This window comes from Camelus dromedarius, chromosome 21 (assembly GCF_036321535.1).
Source record: "Camelus dromedarius isolate mCamDro1 chromosome 21, mCamDro1.pat, whole genome shotgun sequence".
Classification (NCBI taxonomy): Eukaryota; Metazoa; Chordata; class Mammalia; order Artiodactyla; family Camelidae; genus Camelus; species Camelus dromedarius.
Window position 1 is genome coordinate 28,105,760 of NC_087456.1, and position 25,712 is coordinate 28,131,471.

Sequence of the window (25,712 nt, forward strand, 5' to 3'; positions counted from 1 at the left end):
ATTTTGTGAAGTAAAACACAATTAAAAGTTCTCTACCCAGGGAGACTGCCAAGCCGATGAAGCCAAGGTCGCTGGTTCAGTCCCCATGTGAGCCATGAGCTTGGTTTCATTGACTGTCATAGGCTTGCTACCCTCTTAACCCCGACTCACCATCCTTCACAGTCGTACTAGTGGTCACAAAGGAAATTTGGCGAGACCGTTTGGATGCGTAAGCAGAAACCTATCTCCTTTGCCAGAAAAATAACTAAAAGGTCAAGCCCTAGGGAAATGACACCATCCAGCTCCAGATGGATCAGGTTCCATCGTGTTTGACGTTGTCGTCTTCATCCCCACCATCCCTGTGGCATTGGCAGCGCAGCATCACGGTGGAAAGAGAGGCTGTGGAATCGGGCTGCCTTGGCTGGAGTCTGCGCTCTCCCACTGACTGGCTCCGGGACTCGGATGAGTTATTTAACTCTTAGAGCCTTACTTTCCTCATTTTCAAACCGCATATGATAATAGTGCGGTGAAGAGTGCATGAGTTACTACGTCTGGAAAGTCCCTGACATACAGCTAGGACGCAGTGAATACCACTGTGATTATCTTCCCTTTGCCGTCACGTAGGCTGTTCCGCGCTGGCTGAAGAGCAGATGTATTAGCTCCTTAGGGCTGCTGTGAACTAACTGGGTGGCTTAAAACAACAGAAATGTGTTCTTTTACAGTTCTGGGAGTTAAAGGTCCAAAATCAAGGTACTGTCAGGGGTAGCTTCCCGCCAAAGGCTCTAAAGAACAGCCGTTCCCTGCCTCTTCCAACTTCTGGTGGCCCCGGTGGTTCCTCGGCTTGAGGCTGCTCAGCACTGCCGGTTTCTGCCCCCGTCTTCTCTGTCTGTGTCCATGTCTCTGTATCAAAATTTCCCTCCTTTTTTAATAAAGACATTAGTCCACTGGATTTAGGGCTCTCCACAATTCTTCATGAACTCATCTTAACCTGATTACATCTGCCAAGACTTTATTTCTAAATAAGGTCACGTTCACAAGGACCAGGGGTTAGGGTTTAAACGTATCTTAGGGTGAGGGCGGCACAGTTCAACCGCTACAGCAGAAAAGCAGAAAAGAAAGACCCGAGGAGAGGTGGGAAAGCAGAGATGTGGAAGATCTGATGCTAGCACTTACTTGGGGGAAATAGGTAATAAGTAGCTTCAAAGAAATCACTGAGTCCTCACCTAGAGCTCCCGTAACAGAGCGACGCCCTGGATGTGGCCGAGGCCGAGCCCTACACAAACACGTTCAGCCCCGGGTGAGAAGCAAGCTAAGGCAAGCAGACCTCTTCTGCACGGCTGACAGCAAAATGCTGTGAGCATCAGACGTAATTTAGGCTCCGTGATTTAGCACAGTCCTGCAGTCAGCACTCTCCCTTCGTGTCATGACTAATAAGTTGTGACTTACGGAGACACATTCCATGGGTCCTGCATTGGATATGAGACAGCCTTGATAATCTATTAAACCCAAACAAGGTGATGCTCTGAGGCCAGCATTTGCCCTGAGGATGGATGCCCCCTGGGGAGGGTCGTGTGTTGTGCAATGAGTTAAAGCAAGTTCTTGGTTGAAGCCATTGTCCAGTTAAAGCCTCACTGTGTCGATAAATAGCCTTTTCCTACCCAAGTAATTTGACCCAAAAAAGAAAGCCTCATAAGTCTTCTGCCTGAAAGAACCAAAAAGGACAAGGAACTGGTGGCTTTAGTCCATCACTGTTTTAATACATGACGTGGAAAGTCCGCATCGTATGACACCACCATGTCAAATTTTCTCCTCCCACAAAGCAGCGTTCAGTTTCCACTATATTGACTCAAGTAAATACATTCTCACAGAGGCCAAATTCGGCTCACCATGTATACAGCAAAACTCAGCGGGAGGATGTTGTATACTTTAGTCACAGTTTTACGATTTAATTTGAGGGTTTATCTCTCTGCCAATGAGATTATGGGAAGGAAACACAAGTATAGGAAGAAAATGGTGATGGGGGAGCCTGATATTTGAAAATGGATGAGTTTCCCAAAAGAAGAGCATAAAACTCTCTGGATCAAATTCAGATAGAAATCTGGCAGGTGGCCGGATGTGTAATTGCATCTTGAATTGAGCTGTAATCCTCACCACTTCTGAAAACAGTAAGGATGAGAAAACGGTAAAGAACATTTGTTTTAAATCGCAGTATTTGCTTAGCATTTCTAGTAAAATATTTTCTTGACGCTTTAGTGACGGCTCGAGAGTTACAAAAATAATGATATGTTCCTGTGCAGGGAGGAAAAAGAAGATAATGAATTTTGTTGGCGGCGGGGAGGTGGTGAAGAAAATGGTGCATTCTGTTAGGGAAACAAGGAAAATCTGTATATTGTGAGGACAAAGAAAATGTGTTTTGTTTTCTGAAAAGAGAAATTTATATATGAATTTTTAAAAAACCTTTTAGGTTTACAACATATGAGTATAAGCTCTTTGTACACAATAGCATGGGTTTTACGCCAAGTCAAGAAGCGACTGTGACAACGCTGGCTGGTCGTCCAGAGAGAGAAGCCAATGTCACCGCGGTTGTTCTTAACCACACGGCCATAGACGTGAAATGGGCTAAGCCAAGTGAGTAAGCTTCTTATGTCTTTATCCCCCTTCCCATATTAGTACCAGAATGAATTTAACATGGACTCGTTAAAAAATGACAGCAAAAAGCCAAGTGCCCTGTGCTGTTCTTCTCCAAAGGAGGTTCTCTCTCCCACTTGTCCATGCTTCTTGGCCCTTTCTCCCTTCTTCTGTTCCTTTTGGATGGAGAATGTAGTTTTTGTCACACCGGCCAGTTGTGATAGAAATGTCCATGTATTAATGTGATACAGTGTAATACTGTACACTGTCCTGCACAGAGCTGTGCAACCCCCATCTGATAACTCATCACTGATTAGCAAGAACCTGACTAGTTTACTGAGATTGCAGTCATGTGATGGATTTTCCAAGTGAATCTCCCTCAGTACTGGGGATAGGCAGAATCCAGCTTGATACAGGAATAGGAAGTCCGGACGTCATCACTGGACTTGCTTCAGTAATTCAGGGGCTCAGCATGGGCCCATTCAGAGCACGACCTTACAGGTGCTTAGGAGAGTCACTGATGGATCTGATCTGTTCCTGCTACTTTAGAAACCACAATAACTGAACTTTCAGATCTGGCTGGTCAGTAGAGTAGCATTTAATAGCTAGTCTGTTCATTCATAGTGATCCATTATCACAATCAGAAAAAACCAAGACCGAATCCATCAGGGAAATACATATTGTAATCCCTCTTAGCTGAATTTACAACTTGCTAGAATATTACCAACTATTGAGAAATATCTGACTTGGAAACCCCCAATTAAAATATTTGTTTTATGAAAGTAAACTATATCCTCTAGGATACTCATCTACGAGTATCTAAAAAGATGTAGCATTACTGCTGATGGGGAATAGTAACACTGTGATTTTGATCCAGGCTTTGAGTGTTGTTGCAGCCTAAGAAAAGAAATGGTTCCTCTTCACTTACAACACATGAGTGAATTTGCCCCTGTATATCAATTGTGGATTAAAACCAGTATTGGGTGACATTAATTGTAAGTTAAAATTAGCACTGATTATGTTGATGTACGTTGCCACTACATAACCCATTTTTTTACAAAAGACTTTCACTCTAGGGTTTTTGTAAGGTTGCAGGTCTCTAATGATCTGTGTCACCTTTATTGGGAATCTCTTAAACCATTTAAATGGAAGAATGTAAGTTAATTGATGCTTATGATTACCCTCGAAGATACCTCTGGGAAAGAATACAAGTTTTTATCTGGAGATGGATTTTTGTGTGTAATATATTTTCACTCATCTCCTTCCTATTTTGCCCTCACCACCTGAGTCATCTTAAAAGCCCACTCATAAAGGTGGATGCCTCCCCCTCATCTGACATTTGAATATGTCTGTTAAGAACCGGTGGCTGAATTTCCACCAGTACAGGTCCTTTATGTTATAATTGCATGCCTGAAGTAAGCGTGCTTATAAAAACTGACAAACCTAATAGATCCGAAGCAGCTCACTGAAGTTTCATTACTTTGGTAATCTGAACCTCTGACCTTCGGGATGTAGGTAATACAATCGGCTGTTATTTCCATTCATACCTTAGAAATTTTTCAGATAACTATTTGTGAGCACAAAGGTTAACTCTCAGAAGAGGGTCAGCTCTGTGAAAGCATGTTGCATTATCATTTTCTTCCTTCATGTAACCTGCTAGCCTAAGTAAATTAAATAGTCACTCCACTGTGAAAGGGCCACCTAGTTTTTACAATTTTAATTTAAATTGTTTTCTTGATGTGTAGGAAAAAGTTGGCACATTGTGCAACATGCTAAAAGGCACAGAAGTATAGGTTGAAAGTCATGAATAGACATGAATATTTACTTAGTAAAAACCATTAAATATATATTTTAAAACGTAGTCTTTCTGAACCATGACCCTCCACAGGGATGTGCTACTTTGGTAGCAAAATACCTCTGGTAAATTTTTATCTATCACAGATTAACAGGGCTAAAATATTAAATTTTTGCTTTGGTTTTTTTTTTTTTTTTTCATTTTTTTGTGGGAGAGGTAATTAGGCTTATTTATTCATTTATTTACTTTTTAATTTAATGGAGGTCCTGGGGAACAAACCCATGACCTTGTGCGTGCTAAACATGCACTCTATCATGAGCTGTACCCTCCCCGCCAAGTTAGCAAATTTTAGAAGCACCCATTTTAAACATTTGCATTGCTCTGTGATGTTATGTGAGGAAAAAGCCTCCCTGCATCTCTTCAGTTCATTTTTAGCGCAAAGATGGCAAACTGGCAGCCCAGGGGCCATATTTACTAACCCCAACCTCCATGCATTGTTTTGCCTGCAGTATTTTGGGAAAAAAAAATTTATATATATATATATATATATGTATATATATATATATATATATATATAGCTAACATCTAAAAATCAGAAGATTTCACATAAAGATGATGATTTTTGAACTGATTTGAAAAATCCAGTGATGGGGGAAACTATTTCCACATCCGTGAAGGGACAGTAGCAGCTGGCACTGGTTACCCCTTTACACAGCCACCCCCTCCCATCTTCCTGGTCCCTATAGAGATGTGAGGTCATAATCCCTGCTTTATATAAGAAAAGGAAATAGTTCAGCCTAAATGAAATACCACAAAGAGAAATTACATTAGTGGGGAAAATGACATTTTTAAAAGAAGAGATACAAAAACACCTTCACTTAAATTATTTATACAGCCCTAGGAGTTAGAAACTGGCACTTAGCAACTTACACAAAATTACAGTTAGTAAGTAGCACTTCTCAAACTCCCAACTTAGAGCTCAATTTTCGGCTATTTCTCATGCATTTGGCCTTAATGGTTATTAACACTTTGTCAAGAGTGATTTAGTGAGATCCTTCCCATTTTGACTGCTCACTCTAAAATAAATGGTGAAAAATGTCCACGAGGGAATGCTCTGGAAAGGCAGTGCCTCTCCTGAGGTCAACTCAGTAACGAGGTCATCGATGGCCAGAAAAGAACAAGAAAACCCTGGAAGTAGTAAGAGAGGAAGGTATGCACAAAGAGGAAATGAAAAATTATCCAAATTGTCCACTTTACCATCTGCCAAGAGCTCACCCCGACCTTCAGAGGTCCACGTCTTGTATCATATAATCCTCCTTGTCCACCTTGCTCCTTCCTCTTCCTCTTCCATTTCCCCTCTTCCTCTTTTTCTCTTTTACCTTCCTCCCTCTCTTTCCTTTCCTTCCTTTGCTCCACAAACTTTTTTAATATATTTTATTGAAGGATAGTTGATTTACAATGTTTTAGGTGTACAGCAAAATCATTCAGATATATATATATATATATATATATATTCTTTTTCAGATTCTTTTCTGTTGTAGGTTACTACAAGCTATTAAATATAGTTCCACGTGCTATGCAGTAGGACCATGTTGTTTACCTATTTTAGATATAGTAGTGTGTATCTGTTAATCCCAAATTACTAATTTATCCCTCCCCTCCTTTCCTTTTTGGTAACCGTAAGTTTGTTTTCTGTGTCTGCGAGTCTGTTTCTGTTTTGTCAATACGTTCATTTGTATCATTTTTTAAATTTCACATATAAGTGATACCATATGATATTTATACTTCTCTATCTGACTTCACTTAGTATGATAATCTCTAGGTCCATCCATGTTGCTGCAAATGGCATTATTTCATTCTTTTCTATGGCTGAGTAGTAATCCATCGTATGTATATACTGCATCTTCTTTATCCAGTCATCTGTTGATAGACATTTAGTTTGCTTCCATGTCTTAGCTATTGTAAATAGTGCTGCTGTGAACACTGGGGTTGATCTCTTTACCAGAAACCACCAGATTTTGTAGCTGACATTGTCTGAATGTATCTTGTTCAGGTGGCAATATATATAAATAATTCCAAATTTCACTTCTTCCAAGAGCACCCACCAATGTTGGCTCACCTTGTTCCTCTGCTTCCCTTCCCATCTAGTTACCAAAGCAAATAGACTGGATTTGCCTTTTCTACTGGCTTCTCTTCCGCTCACCTGTGCATCTTGTGCAGATGACAACAATCTGACCTTCTCCCCTTGCACGCCACTAACATGGTCCTCTTGAAGTTGTTCTCATGATGACCCAACCCAGTGCTCTCCCGTCAGGGCCATCCTGTTCTGTTTCTCTGTGGCAGTGAGCGCTACAAATGACCCCTCCTTACTCAAATGCTCCCTCCTGTGTCACCAGCTACTCCTTTTCCTCATCCCCTAAACAAAGACTTTTCCCAAAGTACTTCCTGAGTCTTTTTCACTCTCTAATTCTCCTGTTGGGGATTCCATCTTTTCTCATTGTTTTAAATTCTCCTAACTAGAAAAAATGGCAAAACTCTATGAAGCCATATGGAGAAATGATTTTAAAAATAGGCTTTGGGATCAAGGAAACTTAAGTTTGAATCCCAGGTGCAGTGTTTTCTAGCAAGGGGCTTGACCTAAAACAAGCCACTTAAGTTCACTGTATCCTAGTTTCCTAATTCAAAATATGGGGATAATAATAATAACTGCCTTAAAACGTGGTGACAAAGATGAAATGAGATAATACATCTTGAGCACTTAGTAATTGTTTAGGGTTGGTATAAAGTATTAGTCTGCCTCTAAAATGTTCCCAGTGCTTTCAATTGCAGCTTTACAAAAAATTTGGGGAGCCATTTCTAAAAAAATTTGGAACATGATTTTGCTTTCAGGTGAAAACATTTCTGCAGTGAGTTGAAGATCAGTAAAGACTGTATCTCACTCTGTAATTACCCGACTTGGGTAGGAAGTAGGACTAGTATTGCTAACTCCCCTTTTCCTTTCAGTGATGCTGCCCCCATGTCCACCAATCTAGAGTCTACATTTACCAGGCTCCTTTGCAATTAGTTGTTGCCATGTGACTGTGTTTGTGCCAATAGAATGTGAAAAGAAAGGATGTGTATCTTTTGAGGTCATAGCCACAAAACACCAGGTACGTGCCTATCTGTTCTCTCTTCATCCTCTCCCTGGACTAGACAGTGGACAAGACAGTGTTCTCAGTGTCAGCCGTGCAGGCATAGCCAACACTGTAAGAGATTCAAAACCACGTAAGAGAAAGAACCTGGGTTCTTGAATGACCACATGGAGCATAATCTCATCCACTTACTTTGAGACTGTTATATGAAATATAAATTCACATTTATTTTATCCAAGTCACTTTATTTCAGGGCTTCTTGGTTACAGGAGTTTAGCTAACTAGCTCTGTCCCTATTTGCCCACATCAGTTCCCTTAAAGGGCAGAAATGACCTATCTTGTTTCCACTGCCAAATGTAGAATGATGAATAATTAATACATCTCATGTACATTTCCTTTAAATACAGTTTTCTCTGGCAGACTGGAACACACTGAGAGTACTAAAGGAGCTGTGGTCAGCGGGGGAGGGGTTCCAAAAATGCAATTATTTGTTTTAGATGCATAACCTAGATAGAAGGCATTAGATACCTTGAGATAGAAGGCACGAGATACCTTGCCGGGAAAAATAAGGAGGCTGGCTTGGATCACAGCTCAAGATGATCTTCCCACTTCTTCATGTGAGCAGTTTCACCCTCAGGCAGAGCAAAGAATTTTCTCAAGAAGTGGCTGTGATAAGCTCAGATTTTCCGAGAAGTACTTTGTTGACGACACAGAGCTCGGCACTCGAGAACTTGGTCAGCTGGACTCCAATTTGAGAATCTATGAGCAAGATGAACACTTCTATTATAAAATAGCCTTACAGGATCCTCTCAGGTTTTTACATTTGAACAAAGTTACCTCCCACTGAGCCTGTACATGAGAGATGACTAAGAATTCAATCCTGGACAAATCACTTAGGAGCCCTATTGGGTGGAACGGTTTACTATAATTGCTCCAGATCAGAGCCACAAACTTTCTTGCAAAGGGCCAGATAGTAAACGTTTTAGATTTTGCAGGCAATATATAGTCTTTGTTGTAACGACTCAGCTTTTCCATCGTAGCATGAAAACAGCAATAGACAACTCTTAAGCAAGCATGGCTGTGTTCCAATAAAAATTTATTATGGACACTGAGATTTGATTGTCATATAATTTTCATGTGTCACAAAACACGATTCTTCCTTTGGCTTTTTTCTAACAATTTTAAAGTGTAAAAACTATTCTTAGCTCACAGGTTGTATACAACGAGGTAGCCGGCAAGACAGATTTCACTCCTGGGCTGTAGCTTTCTGACCTCTGATCTAGAAGGTAAAAGTCTAGAGGACATGACTGATATTGACAACAATCTCTAAAAATAATCCAACAGCATGTACAGAGCATAATCTAATTGCTTTTGCAAGAGGAGTTTCCAACTAGCCCATTTAGCAACTGTTTTAAATTATTTGGAAGTCCATTGTAAGAGAGAGGGGCTTGTTCTAGATTTGAGAATTTGCTACAGCTAAGACCCCATTTCTGACCTACCCATGGAGATCACCACTGAAAATGGCACTTAATAGCAAAGATTGCATCCAGAGCTAATAACCTTCTTCTTTAACTCACTGAGGTTGACCTGATATGCTACAGTGAGAGTGATACCTACTTATAAATTTCTGTGGTTTATAAAGTATAGGTTGCCCAGAACAAGATTAGAATATCTGATAAAATATTCCCCAGTGTATGCATATTTAACATCACCTCCTAGGAAATCCTCATTTCATTCTGTTGCTTCAAACACAATCTGGTATTTATACCTTAACTCCAAATTATACATATAACTCTCACTCAGATATTCACACTTTAATTGCAAAGTAAACCTGATTGCCACAAAAACACTTCAAACACAAGAAGTCTGAAGTGAAACAACACATTTGAAATTCTTCATCCCGTAATTACTCCTCTGTTTTCTGACTTCTTTCATAGGATTCACACAGAAACCCAAACCAAAACTCTGAGATTTATTTGTAATTTTTCCTTTGCTTTCTAAACTCTCCTGGGTCATATAAGGACCTTTCCATCCAGAACATCCACGTTCCCTAGGGCCTTGAAGTTCTTCTCTCGCTGGGAAAACTAGAGACAATCAGAGATGGCCCATTGGTTCTTAATACCGCAGTCCAAAAATGGCACAAACTGGTCACGTGACCTCACCCAGGTGCAGGGAGCCCAGAAAATGTAGTCCACCTATTTGACGAGAAACACCATAGTGTTGGTGAGTCCTCGGACTCTTCACCATAACTTTTCTCTTCTCTGGTGATTTTTGAAGTTCAATTGCTATTTAGTCTATTAATGCTGTTAGTGGTTAATGATATCTTTCTCTATTTTTCTGTGTCTTTCTATTTTCTGTATGATAAAGAATTTATCTCACCTTTTTCTCACCTGGCACTTCCAATGTTTGGTTTATAGATGATTATATAATCATTTTTACATTAATTAATGTCTCTAAGTTGTTTCAATATTTATCATCGACTTCTTAACTTCCCCAGTCTTAAGTTCTGAATCTTGATTCATCCTTTTTGTCTTTTAGATAACGTTTTTGGAAAATTTTTATAATTAATTAAATTAATGAGCTATATATTCTCTTCATTTTTGCCTAAATAAGAATGTTTCTGTTGTCTTTGCACATTCTCTTAATTTCTTACCTGTGTAAGAAAATCTTTCTGCTGTATTTGCACATAAATAATGACTTAGGTGTGTATGAAATTCTTGGGTCAAAATATTTTCTCTCAAAATATCTTGAAATTTTCCATTGTCTTCCAAATTTTGATGATACAGATGAGAAGTCTGAAACTTTCCTGATATTTTTTTCTCCTTTGCTGGTGATCTTTTAATTTTAAGTTTACCTTCAAAATGCCATAAGCTTCCAAGGTATGTCTGTGTTTGAATATATTGCCACTGTTTGGCCAAAACTGTGTTTATTAACCTATTCAATCTATACACATAAACCTCCATTTTGGGTCAGGTTTTATAGGATATTTTATATCCATGATTATTTATTCCATTTATTTTTTGAGTTACTTAGATTTTCTTATTCTCTATCCTCAGTATCTGTAATTTTGACCTTCATTGATTTCTTCTTAGTCATTTTTCCTCTTTATTCTTTCCTACTGTGCATTTCTAACTCTGCCCCCTTTTCTGCTTTCTGCGTAGATTTTAGTTCTGCCATAGCTTTTTATGGTTTTTTGGTTTCCTTGATGATTTAAGAAGATCATTTAACATCTCTGTCTTCTTGTCTGTCTTTCCATGATTATAGGCACCTGTTTCACAGAGGCATCTTTTTCACAGTCACGTCCCTGTTGTTATTTTTAAGAACACCAGGCAAATGTTTTTAAAACTTCCATCTGATTTGCATAGAAGTAGTACACGGAGAAACAAGTTCTGCTCTTGAAGGCTCTAGACAGTGTTTCCCTTATCTCATGCCATAAAGAAGCCTGGTAACTTATGTTTTTCTCTTCTAAAAAATAAGAATATACTCAGGCCCAGCTTTTACCGATACACAGGGACTGTGTGGCACCTCGTACCAGCTATTTCAGTTCTAATGGCATTCCTCTCTCAAAGGTCAGCTCAAGGTCAGTGACCTTTAATTTGTGCTGCCTGTGGAACTGAGGGGGCGTCTTCTTAGGCCTCTTAGATGGCTCACTGACTTAGCAAGAGCTCACTGAAGTTTGAAATCTTTGTTTGAACACCAGAAAAGCATCCTCCTATGCCTGTCCTGCTCCCAGGCTGCCTCATAAAATGACTAGGAATATGAAGATAAAAGGTGTTTCTACTATTTTTCTGAGTTTTGGACTCTGCACTGTAATGTCAGTGAATGAAGAAAGAGAATTGTTGAAGCAGGTGTTGGCGAGAGGCAGGGCAGTGCAGAAATCTGGCACTCTTTGCCCAGAGATGCTGCCTGTTTCCTGTTAGAAGAGCCTCTGTCTCATGGAGTAAGACATAACCAGTGGGCCTGAATCACTATCTTTCCTTTCTTCTTTGGGGCAGTAGATTCTCTTCTATTTCAGAGGGGGTGACACATGGTGCATGGCTAGGAATGGGCACTTAATGGAATTCCATCCAGATAATTGGCATATAATCTATGCTTATCTTGAACTTATGACACTAGTCCCAATATTTTCAATGTATATACACAGGCCCATTAATTGGAACTTGATAGAAGAGATAGCAGGTGCATTTCATAACCCCAGTAAAGTCCACCAATATTTGTAAGTAGAATTTGAAAGCGCTTTATTAATATATATTTAGGGCTTGAATTTCTAACCAGCCTGCTCACTTAACAACCTAAAATACAATGTGAACTTCAAACCTAGCGCACTTTCTATTATATCTTAGCTGCCTCAAATCAGTGAGTAGTAGTACCCTAAGGCAGCAGAAAATAATTCTAATGACAGAGGGAGCTTTTACTCTCACAGAACTAGTGGCTTTGCTGTACTTGACTGATGCTGTCATTTGGGAAAATCCTGAAGGACATGGACAACCAGTTCCTGAGAATGCGTAATAATGACCTGACTAAAGGTGCTTGCATTTTGTGACGTCAGAGAAAAACATTTCAATCCCCAAAGTTTTCCAAAGTACTTGCTAAAGATCTCTTACTGTAAACTATTTCAATTATACTGGCGTATAAACCGTTAACTATTGCTGGATGTTAGATCAAAGCAGTAGTGTGTTCAGGAAACCCCAAATACCGACAATCAAACCACCATTCAATTTTTTTGTAAGACCCCCAAGATCTTAATGAACAGGGGTTCTTAAAAGAAAGTCATACAGTTCCCAAAGTCATATTCTTTTACAGGACCACATGCTAGGACTTCGCATTGTAGAGACACTGTACTGCAATAACCACTAAGACAAATGCCCCCTTTTCCTCCCAGTCCTTGCTTTGTGCTGTTGGACTGTTCTAACACAAGCTTGTACATACAATTTCAGAAGACTTATAAACCTAAGCTCCACCTCCCCCCCAACCCTAACACAAATCAAGGTAATAGATCCTACTTAAGGTCTCAAAACTCATATTAGTGTAAGCAGAGCAGTAGACCACTTCCTACTAAGAAAATATGGGTGTTTTATGCCTTCCTTTTAAAGCATCATTGTAGGAGGATTGTAAGAAGCAGAACTTAGTGCAAGAACGTAGACATTGGGTGGAAGAGGAAAAAGAAAAACACTGGTCTTTGAAAGGATGAGGTTTGAGGAATTGATGAGTTATATTTGTGAGACAGTAAGTGATTGATTTTAGCATCCTTTATGACCTTATCCACATTATGGAGACACAATGAACTAGGAGAAAAGGATGAAAGCCTTGATCAAAATTCAGATACCATTGTAGGATCCTACTGAGGGAATCCTCAAGGAGATCCTGTATCGCTCTGCTACGTCAGCAGTGTACATAATAGGATATCTGTCTAAACATTCTTCTAGGTATCATTTTGAAGATTTTGTTAGCACGTTAAAAAAAATGCCTTGACTTTTAGGATCTGTGTCAGGATATGCCCTTATCTGTGTTAGCCTAGATTTCTCTCTGGGATTATTTTACTAATAAACAGAAGTTGTTCCACATACTGCATATCTTTATTTTACTCTCCGTTTCCTTTCGTAAGTGTTATGTCAAAGTTTTGAAGATTAGTTGAATAAGTAGAAGCAGCATAATTAAAATATTTAAGGGAAATTTTAAAGTTTATTTTCCTATGAAGTTAGGACTCCATGCAGTTAATTATGGGAAGGGAGGCTGGGGAGGAAATCTGTTAAAAAAAATAAATAGATAAAACCCAGTGCCACTATAAGGTAAGTTACATAAGCTTTTCTGTTTTTCATTCTAGGGATCGCTAACGACAGAGTTGATTCTCTGTCTTTTCCTCCTGAGACTCTTACATCAGCTACATTTACAGTGTCCTGTGTTTATTGTTAACAGCTTTTCAAGACCTACAAGGTGATGTTGAATATTATACACTTTTTTGGAGTTCGGCTACCTCAAATGAATCTCTAAAAATCCTCCCAGATGTAAACTCTCATGTCATTGGCCATTTAATTCCAAACACCGAGTATCGGATTTTTCTCTCTGTTTTCAACGGCGTCCACAGCATCAGCAGTGAAGTCCTGCGTGTGACCACTTGCGATGGGGGTGAGTCCAGATTTCAAGGGATACTCTCAGCTTCAGAGATGCGAATGAAATTGATTGATTCTCGCTGAGGTTGAGATCAGTCATCCTTCCATTATAAAATTTCCGGTGTTGGAGGGAAGGGGGTCGGAGCTAAAATGCTTAAGTGCTGGCTGTCGTCAAGTGGCAGATCAATAAGTGGTCCCATGGAGACAGCTGCGCAAGGCTCCAATAATGGGGTGTTAGCCCAGTTTGTTCCCGTTCGTTTCAGTGTATGCTTAGTTTGGAGCTGAGTTCACATCAATAAATGGTGACATTTAGAAACAGTTCTTTTCTTTTTTTTTTTTTTTTTTAAGAATTGCTCTCAGAAGCAGTGTGCTTTTCAAAACGACAGCCAAGCACAGTGAGGTCCCTCCCTGAGTCACCAGAAATAGTAGGTGGAAGTTCAGCCACTGAGAAAAATTGCCTATGAGTCATTTCTAAGCCAGTTAGCAAGGGGGAGGAAGCAACGGAAGCAACTTGTGAATCTGAAATGTGTTTGGAATGGTTTTTCTAATCTTTTTGGCTTTATAAAGTCTCATTATAAACATTATAATATCATTACCTCCCAAGCAAGCGTTCCAGGTCATTAGCAGAGCACTTTAAGTATGGAACCCATTTCCCTTTGCAGTGCCAAAGGTCGACACCTTTTGTTTATAAAATAGAATGGATCACAAGGACAATTTTTCAACTAGTTAAGATGGGTTCTTCTGATAAAAATAGGTCTTTGCATAGTTATTTCTGACATGCTTGAATAATTGTGTAATTTAACGCCAAGCAAGATTTTTTTTCTAATGTTAGACTTCATCATTACCTATGGTAATCAACATTCAAAATCATTTACATAATGACAATATTGCATTATTGCTTCATATCGCTTGAGTTACAAGCTAGTAACATCAAATGATTTTTCACGTTCCACCAGCCTCAGTGTATCTGAGTTATATTTTTTGCTTAAGGAGCAAATTTTCTTTTCCTTTTTTTTCCCCACCCTACCCCAGGAGGTATGGAGTAAAGGGATGGGAAAAGAGACAAATAATAGATAAGTGTTAGTGGTGCAGATGGGTGAATAATTTATCATCATATCCCACTGGTCACATAGTATTGAAGATCATCACTATGCTGGTGGTAGAAAGCCTTTTACCACCAATTCTTACGGTTTCTAACTGAGAGTATAATAAGCCAATTTGCAGAGGACTGCAGACTGTGATAACTTCATCAGAGGAAAGCAGATAAGCAACAAACCCTTCTCGCTAAACCTAAATACTAATCGGCATTTAGTTTAACAAGTGCTTTTTCAGAGACAGCTGGAGTTTATTCAGTTTCTTCCTTTAATTCTAGAGCCTCAGGGCATGCTCCCTCCAGAGGTTGTCATCATCAACAGTACAGCTGTACGTGTCATCTGGACAGCTCCTTCAAACCCAAATGGTGTTGTCACTGAATATTCTGTCTATGTAAATAATAAGCTGCACAAGACTGGAATAAATGTGCCCGGATCTTTCCTTCTGCGAGACCTGTCTCCCTTCACTATCTATGACATTCAGGTTAGAACGTTGTTTTTTTGATGGGTAAGCTTATGAGTGTGTTAAATAAAACATGCTGGGTTATGTCTCTTCGCAAATACCTTCCATCCTGGTTACAGATTATTTATTTGGTGGGGAAGAGGAGAGAAAAGGGGGAAATTGATCTGGATTAAATCTGTTCATTGTGGGCAAACACGAGTCACTGGAGAGGGGACGATGTAATATGGAAGGGGATGGTGTTGATGGTGATGAAGATGGTGATGAGGATGGTGGTGGTACCCTCACTGGCAAAATGAAGCAAATCACATGTCTGCAATAATTTTTGCCAAGCAGCTTGCCCTTTTTCCTGGCTCTTTTACTGATAGCAGATTCAGAATAAGCCTATGATTGTGGAGATATTCCTTCTATTCCTATTTCTGCTGTTTACTGATTTAACAACTTTGGGGAAGTTATGTAACCTTACTTGGTGTCAGTTATCTCTTTTGTAAGAGCGAAGGTCTACATGACTTAAAACATTCTGTCCACCTCTCGCATTCCGTGATTCAGACGAAAGAACAATAATAAGTGAATATATGGCAGACAAAAATATTAAAAGATTTTACTTGAGGGTGAAAGAAATATATCTGCTCATCATACAACAAACGTTCAATGACCCTCACCTATGTGATAGCAGTAGTATTTACCTTCTTTGCCCTTGGGCCTCTTTGAGAATCTGATGAAGTCTGGGTACACTACCCCAGAAAAACATGTATGTATTTGTATGACAAATGGTCACATGCAATTTCAGAGAGTGCATTGACCATCTGAGACCAAAATCATAGATATCTCTTTGAGATCTACTATCTTAAAAGTAAAAAATAAAATAAAATAAAATAATATATATATAAATAATACATACATACCTATGTATGTATTACCTACCTACCTACCTACATACATACATACATACATACATATGTAAATAAATAAATAGAATACTAAGGCATATAAATCAAGAAACTGATCCTCAAGGAACTGGAAATCTTGTTAGAATGCTGGGATATAAAAGATAACAAGGCTAAATGCAAAAATTAGTGATAAAAAGCGTGTTTCAGCAACTCTAAGTTTATAGAGAAGGGTTGCAACTTAGTAAATTTTTAAACGACCTATGCTGCTTCTAGAATTTTATAAGAACTTTGTAAGTAACTTTCGGAAGATATTAAGCATGGAAATTTTATTTGGCCACAGAAGACCTGTCACTGGCTCTGTTCGTTAAGTGCCACCTCTTTCATTTTCCCAACCTCCATTTTCCTCTGCGTTTGAAAGTGAAACATACGTAATCATCTACAACCAGAGCTTTAGCCCCTCCTCCTCCTAGGCCTGGTTTCCCAAGAAAATGACATAAGAAGATATTTCATAAAAGAAGAAAGGTACATTGATATTTTTTGTTATACTTCATGATTTCCATCAACCTGCCCAAGTTATCTTAGCATGAACCATGTGGACTGATATGTATGTTCATGACTCAGAGTGAATCTATATGTATGTGTAGATCATAGATCACATTGTAAAATAAAAATCACATTCAAAGTAATTAGAAAATTAGCTTTATAAACAAGGTTACTACAGGAAGGCAATGAAGGATTTGCTGTATTTTCCTCTGGGTCCCTGATGGAGAAAGCCAGCTGAGTCCTCAAAAGGCAGTGTATTCATTTGCTTTATCAGGACTCAGAATACATCCTGGCGGGGAGATGCCTGGATGCTGTGCACACATATCCAGCACCAGCTTTCTCACCACGAAGCAGGAGTTGTCATGCAACTGTTCTAGGCATGCTCTACCACGGCAGGCTTCACTCATACCTGTTGGTTTGAGTCAGTAATGGCCTGAGGAGAGTGCATTTTTATCAGATTTGGTACATGGAAATAGATGAGGAGACAAAAATCCAAATTAGAATCTAATACTTAAATTTTGGTGGTGGTGACTAAGATGTTCTTATTCTTGATAACTATAATTATATTTTTGTTAAAGTCTTCACAGTCCAGGAATACTGCACTTGAAATAGTTGTTGCATTACTGGAAATTTGAACATCAGATTTCAATGATCTTTATTTATGACGTCAAAGATGATTTGGCTCCTTTTAAAATACATGCTTAATTGATACACCAAATACTTTAAAACTATTCTCTATATAAATCCCTTCTGAAAAACAGGAAATAAAATAGCTATTGATTTTAAAGCATACATGGAGATACACCAAAGTGTCTACTTTTTTGAATGAATCATTTTATCTATCCCTTTCTATAGGAAATAATAATTTCAATTTTGATTCAGTTTTATTTATTTGTAATATAAATATGTAAACCTTCATATTTGTGCTTCACTCCCATATTATACAATAAAGCTGCAGCACCAGAAAGATACCCCAAATATTAGTGAGAGAATTTAAAATACTGACACATTTCTGTAAAGTCAAGGCAATAGCTTTCTGGACAATCACTGGAATACGCCTAAGTAGTTTAGAACTTAAAGCTATGCTTGTGATTTAGATGATAAGACAATGGGGTACAGTAAAGCCTGAATCAGATCTTTCGTATTTTCTCAGCTTGATCATATTCCTGGATTTCTCTGACCCCTCTTCACCCTGCCCACCGCCATTTGCAAGCTTCTGAAAATGAAGTTGTAAGATTCAATAAAATTATTTGTGCAAGTACCCATCGTAATATTTGGTACATAAAAAGATTTAGTTGAGTTGGTTTTGAGTCATCTCAATATGCATCGTATGGTCAACTGTTTCCCAATAGTCATGAAGTTTTATTGTTATTAATTCTATTACAACGAGCATATTTTAAGTGCATCTGCCTGTGAGTTGTTTGGGGTTTAATTGGTCATACTCAGAGTAAAGACCCTTGATAGTGTTTACATATCTACTAGATATTAGTTCCAAATACTGTATGGCATAAATAAATCACACAACTTAAACAGCATTGTAAGAATATGCCTCAGTTCCCATTTAGGTGCAAACTACCCCATGAAGAAAATGACGTAGCTACTAAATACAGTGAACATCACATGTATCTCAAATGCCATTCAAATCCAGAGAACTGCTTTGCTTAAAAGCTCCGTATTAGTGTTTAAGACTCATCAGTACTTAGCACCCCTTCTCCGCTTATATATTAGATGCTAGAAGTAAACTAGCATTGGAAACAGTGCGGGTCCTCTTTGGCTTATCCTTAATTGAGAGCAGGAGGATATTGCTCTGTGGATGTTCACCAGCAATCTCTTGTACAGCCATTTGTCTCTCCTTCCTCTAACTGAGGCTCCCCCTGTGTTACTGATGCTTGATGAACCTGATTTCTAATCTTTAGTTGTCCCACCCTCCTCAGTTTTTATTCAGATTAGGTGGCAGAATTAAAGGGTGAATGATGATTTTCTGCTGTGATTAAGGTAAAAATACACTTGCAGCTGAAACAAATGGATATAAAATAGCTCAGCCATATTGGAAGGCTTCTCTCGGCCTCATTTTTCTTCCATTAGACATTAGCATTTAGGCTATTTGTTGTGAAGTGTCAAGACTTCCAGAAGATATCATCACTATACCCTACCTGGTTACAGATCTAGAGAGCAGTATGCAGTGATAACGTATGATGCCTGCAAACTGTCACGTAAGCGTCTTCTGTTCCCTGAGTTTCGAATAGATTAATAAGTCTGTTTCTTTCTGAATAGTTGGAACCAGAAACTAAACATCACCATTTTCATCACTAGATCAGTTGTCCTGAGCTTATTTCAGTTTTTATGGTGTTCTATTTTTGCCTTTTAATCACATAATTAAAGAACGCGCACAAAAAAGTATATCGCTTCTTATTTCCAACTTATTTCCAGGAGGACTTAACAAAAATCTTACCTACTCTTTAGAATATTAACTTTTATTGCCCTGAAAAAATTATTTTAATGAAATATCCCTTGAACAAAATGGAATTTAAACTACGTATATTGTGTTCATTCTTTCCCTTAAATCATTAAAGTTATCACTATGTAGTTACAATGGTGAGCTCAAAATATTGACAATTTCTTCTGTCAACCACCTATAGGATGTCGTAAAGTCACTCAATGTAATGCTTCTATCTCATGTACAGATGCATTACTTTAAATGAAATTACATTATTTCTGTAGCAGCTTTCAGATTTCATTTCCATCCTTAAATATTACAATTGAATCTATGTGAAACAAACTTTACTAAATTCAAAACACATTAAGAACTTTAATGTTTTGATTTATGCACAAGTGCAACCCAGGGTAATATAATCAGCCATTTCAGCACTCTATTTTCAGCTTGTCCCACCGGAGTCAACATAAAAAAGTTAGTATTTACTAAACTCTAAGAGGCTAGAGAGAACTATAAGGGAATTGTGTGAAATGAGGGTGGGTGGGATTCAGTCCATTGGCAGCCTGTATTTTGAAAGTATTTATTCTTTTGTAAACTAATGTTTGCAGGTTGCAGTCTGCACAAAATATGCCTGTGTGAAAAGCAATGGAACCCAGATCACCACTGTGGAAGATACTCCAAGTGATCTACCAACTCCCACAATCCGTAACATCACTTCAAGGTATACATTTTTTGACAGTTAATCTGAAGAACTGATCATAAGCAATGAAAATAAAAATCATAGGTATCTTACCAACCATGACAATCTCATTAAGTAAACTGTTATAAATATGTGCATAAATCAAATTTTTGATATTACTAGGTGCTGCTGTTCACTGGACACATCCCCTGATATTTAATCTTTGATTTCCCTGATTGCCCAGCTTCACTTCCTTCTCCTTAGCCATTTGTGGGCAAATGCTGGAATGCATGGAAGAGTTCCTTTACTTAAATATGTCCTTTAGTAAATCCTCTTATGAGGCAAATAATACAAAAATTACTTTCTAATCTAATCTCTTTGAAAAAAATTAGATTTACGTATATCAGATTTCCCTAAAGCTAGAAATATCTGTAAAATAATTAGGGAAGATAAATCATTGGATAACCATTACTAATTTTATGAGGTTCTTTGTAGAATCCCTTTCTTTTCATAATTTTTTTGCTGATCAGTGACCATATTTTGAAAATATGCCTCTTGCAATTCAAAATTAGCAAGAAGGAGAAGAAGATTTAACATCAAAGTTCCCCAAGCCAATAGTGACATGAAGTTTTCATCTGTCTGTATCAAGTTGAGGCTAGAGAAAGACATCTGAGTTACTCCCACATCATACTCTTGTCCCAGCCAAATGAATCACTCTTTATCTAGCTAAACACACACACACACACTCACTGTGTACACACATGCACACTGAGATAATCAATCTGTTATAAAATATTTCAGTTCCAAAGGATTCCTTTACGACATATTGAAAGTTCTAGGTCTTTTCTTTTTTAATCAGTTCAAAAATATCTGTAATGTTTTGGGGAACTAGTGATTAAAATAATTAGAAAAAACTCAAGTAATTAGATTCTTAGATCTTCAGGGCAAAAATCATATCTTTTTGAGTACATTTTCTATCAAACACATGATAGATATCTATCTAATATGGGGTATGTTAATTAATTGATAATCCCCTTAGCAGATATTCACCACCTAGCCACAGGATTACCTACCTTGCAGGGGGTAAGTGGTCAGGTTTAAAGGGCACTAGAGACCTTTATTTATGTATTCAGCAAACACATTTGTGGCTATAATAATATAAGAAGAAAAAGTAATACAAAGAAGTACAAGACATGATTCTAAATTTTCATGGTTCCAGTCTACTGTGGGAGACATGCTGTAAACAAATGTTTATAGAACAGTGTGAAAAACACTATAACAGAAGTTTATAATGTGCAAGAAGTGCATAAAGAAAAAATACCAAACCCTGCCCATGATTATCAGTGGAAGTGTCATGAAAGATGTGACATTTGAGTTCACTCTTATAGAACTCAAGGAAGAAATATAGGTAGGTGGGTGGATGTTGTCAGATTTCTTATGTTCGCGTCCCCGTGACTCAAGCCCAGGTGAATGGCATTAGGGAATATGTCAGATTACAGATTTATATATAGCTAAAAATAATATGGAAGCTTTTATAGAAATTGAGCAAATGCCCATGTGTGTGTCTGTTTCTAAGATATTTTTAAGAAGATTCTTGCAGATGGTAACAGAGAAAAAATATTTTTAGTTGTAGTTAAAGATTGCTTGTCCCCAAATATATTAAATTGGTGGCAAAAACATTAAACAGGATATTATACAAGAGCAAGGAAAATGACAAAGCAGGTGACAACAACAATAGAGAAATTTAAACACAATTTTTTGCTTCACAGTTCTACAGGTTTTGACAGATACATAGAGTTGTGTAAACACCACTACAATTAAGATATAACCCAGTCTCACTGTGTTAAAATATTTTTTTCACACTGCTCCTTTATAGCCAATTCCTCCTCCTCCCTCCCCCAAACTGAGCAAACACTGCTCTGTTCTGTTCTCTATAATTTTGCCTGCTCCATATTGTCTTATAAATGGAATCATCCAGTATGTACCCATTTAAGTTTGGCTTCTTTCACTCTACACAATGCATTAAGACTCATCCATGTTGTACATATCAGTAGTTTATTAATTTTATTATGGAATAATATTCCATTGTATGAGTACACCACGATTTGTGTATCATTTGGGTAGTTTACAGTTCTTGGTAACTGAATAAAATTGCTATAAACATATATGTACAGGTTTTTATATGAACATAGGTTCTCATTTCATGTGGGTAAATAACTAGGAGTTTTTTCCAACACTGTTATAAAGGCTATTCTTCTCCATTGAACCACTTTTTGTACCTTAGTCAAAATCAATTTAACACATTTAGTAGGTCATTGTTGAACTCTCTACTTTGTTCAGTTTATCAGTATGCATATTCATTTACCAATATCATACAACTTTGATTACTGTGGCTTTACAGTAAGTTATAAAAACATGTATTATTCTTCAACATTGTCCATTTTTAAAAAATTGTTCGTACTATTCTCATTACTTTTCCTTTCCATGTAAATTTTAGAATCAGCTTGTCAATATCTACAAAATCCTTCTGAGATTTTAATTAGGACTGCATTTCATTTACAGTTCAGTTCAAAGAGAATTTACACCTTAACAATAGCACATCTTCCAGTTCATAAACACAGTATGCTGTTCATTTATTGCATCCTCTTTCACCTATTTTCTCAGTATTTTGTAGAATTCAGTGTTCAGATCCTACACGTATTTCATTAGATTTATATGGGGGATGCTATTAATGGTTCTTTAAAAACATTGAAATCCAATTTTTTTTTTTTTTGCTAGAGTATGAAACATTTATGGTATAATGACCTTGTATTCAGCAATCTTGCTTAACTCATTATGAGTTTTAGGAGCCTTTAGAAACTTCTTGGTGATTCCCTGTGTCTACATAGATCTTCTGCAAAAAGAAACAGTTTATTTCTTCCTTCAAAATCTGTATGCCTTTTATTTCTTTATCCTGCCTTATTGCCTTGGCTAGTTCAATAAGACGGATATCCTTGACTCATTCCTGTTCTTTTACCATTACATATGATATTGCCTATGGATTTTTTGGAGATGCCTTTTATCAGGTTAAAGACTTCCCTTTTATTTCTAATTGCTGAGAGTTTCATCATAAATAGATATCAAATTTTATTAAATGCATTTTCTGCATTTTGATTTGTTAATATGGTTAATTATATTGATTGATCTTCAGTTAACTAGCCTATATTATCTGGATAAACCACACTTTACTGTGATGTATTTTCCTTTTTATATAATGCTGGGTGCAATTTGCTGTTATCTTGTTGAAGATGTTTATAACTATCCTCATAAAATATAGTAAACTGTTTTTATTTCTTATAATGTTTTTGCTTGGTTTTGGTAACATGGTAATTCAGGCCCATAAAATAAGTTGGGAAATATTCCCTCCTCTTGTATTTTCTGGACGAGATTGTGTGAAAAAACTATTTATTTCTTAAATGTTGGTAGAATTCACCAGTGAAACTCATCTTTGCCTGGAGTTTTCTTTGTTGAAAGGTATTTTACTCAGAATTCAATTTTCTTAACACTATGGGATGATTCAAGCTATCTTGTCTTCTTGAGTGAAATGTATATCCTGTGTTTGCAAAAAATTGATTAATTTCACCAAATTTGTTAAATTTATAGCAGAAAGTTGTAATGTTTGTCGAGTCTGAATTTATTTACACTATTTCATTTCTGATAATGGTAATAAGTGTTGTCTCTCTTTGAATCAGTCAGTCTAGAGTTTTATCAGTTTTGTGGATCTTTTCAAAGAACTGTCTTTTGGCTTTATTGATTGTCTCTATTATTTTACGTTTTCCATTTCATTAATTTCTGCCCTTTACTGATTTCTTTCTTCCTCTTCCTTTGGGTTTATCTTACTGTTTTTTTTTCTAGTTTCTTAAAGAGGAAGGCTTACCTTATTGATTTGAGACCTTTTTGTTGACTATAACCATTTAATGTTATGAATTTTCCTTGGAGCCCTGCTTCAGATGAGTTTCACAATTTTGAAATGTATTTTATTTTATTTAGTTCAAAATACATCTTAGTTTCCTCAGTATTTCTGCTTTGACTCATAAATTATTTAGAAGTAGTTTGTTTAATTCCCAAATATTTTGAGTGTTTTCAGATATATTTAAGATGTGGATTTCTAGTACCATTTTTTTTATAGTCTGAAACATAGTGTTACGATTTCAGTACTTTCAAATTAGTTAGGGTTTAATTTATGGTCTATAATATGACCTCTCATGGTGAATAGTGTGTGTCTACTTGAGGAGAATGTGTATTCTGCTGTTGTCAGTGTTTATAAATGTCAATTAGGTCAAGTTGAGCTATAGTGAGGTATAGTGATGTTCAGGTCATCTGTACACTTAATGATTTCCTACCACATTGTTCTATCTATTATTGTGGGACAAATGTTGAAATCCCCAAATATAATTGTGGGCTTATCTATTTCTCTTTTAGAACCATCAGTTTTTTGCCCCATGTATTTTGATGCTTTATTATTAGGTGCATACACATTTACGATTGTTGTGTTTTGGTAAACTGACCCTTTTATCATTGTGTGATATTCCTTTTTCTTCCTGATAATTTTCTTGTCATCAAATATATTTTATCTAATGCTAATACAACCACTCCAGCTTTCTTTAGATTAATGTAATTTTGAGTGATTTTGGACTGTTTCCTGGGCATTTTAAGTATCAGGGTGTGATAATCTTGAGCCTGTTAAAATCCTCTGAAGAAGGTTAAAGTTTTTGTTTGTTTGTTTCAGCAGGTGATCAACTGATTAGCTTTATATGAAAATTCTGTCTTGCCTTATGTGGTCAGTGGATCCAATAACAGTTCATTTTTCAAAAGCATTGCTATGCTGCTTTATGTCTGCCCCAGACAGGCACCTCTCAGTGGCTAACCTGGTATTTGGTTGGGGGGAATATGTAATTGTTCAGATCTTCCACAGTGGGGCTGCTCTCGAATTAAAGAAAGGAGATAAAAGGGGAGAAACAATGGGAAATTTATCTTGTAATATTTGCTCTTCAACGTTTGGCTCCCCTCCTGATCTGCCTCTGTTGTTAACTTTTCAGAGTCCTTGGGTGGTGGTTTTTTGTAATTTGAGCAAACTTTTTAGCAGTAATTAGTGGGAGAAAGAGGCTATAATAGGCTCTCTCCATGTTGACCAGCACAGAAAGTCCCCCTCCACCATATTAGTCTTTATTCCAGTGCCTTTGGTGACTTTATTTCCTTTTTTTCTTTTTTGGTCAAAGATCTAGCAAAACAACTGATGGAAATCATTCACAACCAAATATTGGCATGTAAAATCTTTCCTTTCTTAAAATGATCTGTCATAGCGTGGCAAACACTTTCCAAAGGCAAGACTCTAATGAGCAGATATAGGCTGCCAGGCCATCAATCAAATTACACCAACACCAAAGCAGTTAGCCTCCTTGTGTGCATGATATTGTTTTGTGTAATTTCATTATACTTCTGGCAATGTATACTTGTTAGTTATGTTTTTATTTTTGTTAAAGAAAATCTCTTTTATATTAGCATCATGCAAAATCTAATGTGAAATCCCTACAGATAAGTGTCAGTAGACAGTTTGTTTCCAAAGCATTTAAAATATTTTAGTTACTAATAAGACACATACTTCTTAGATTCTTTGTTTATTTTTGATAAAATGTAGTAGTCGGCACATTTTAACTTTCATGTATTTCAATAATATATACCAATAGCATACCAGCCTGTTTGATTGTAATCATGGAGTTCGTCTTCTTTGTCTTTGGCCTTGACCTGTACTGCTTTGGACTACAGTGTCTTCAGTATAACCACTTACTCGTGTTTTCCCTGTTACACGTAAACCAAATATGCCATAGTGCACAAATGTAGAAAGATCAGACGAACCCTTCTGGTTTTATAAGCTACTCCTCCAGGAGGAACTCTGTTGCTACATCACATTTTCCATACTTGTCATATTATCA

General features: G+C 37.3%; 1 protein-coding gene across 1 annotated transcript in view; it reads left to right on the top strand.

Moving 5' to 3' along the window:
* Positions 1-25,712, top strand: part of LOC105100345 (usherin) — a 370,866-nt gene that overhangs the window by 187,587 nt on the left and 157,567 nt on the right. Inside the window, exons 21-24 of the mRNA XM_064477011.1 lie at positions 2,444-2,607; positions 13,450-13,659; positions 15,016-15,218; positions 19,670-19,782. Of these exons, the coding sequence (XP_064333081.1) occupies positions 2,444-2,607; positions 13,450-13,659; positions 15,016-15,218; positions 19,670-19,782 (690 nt within the window). The remainder of the gene's footprint in view (positions 1-2,443; positions 2,608-13,449; positions 13,660-15,015; positions 15,219-19,669; positions 19,783-25,712) is intronic.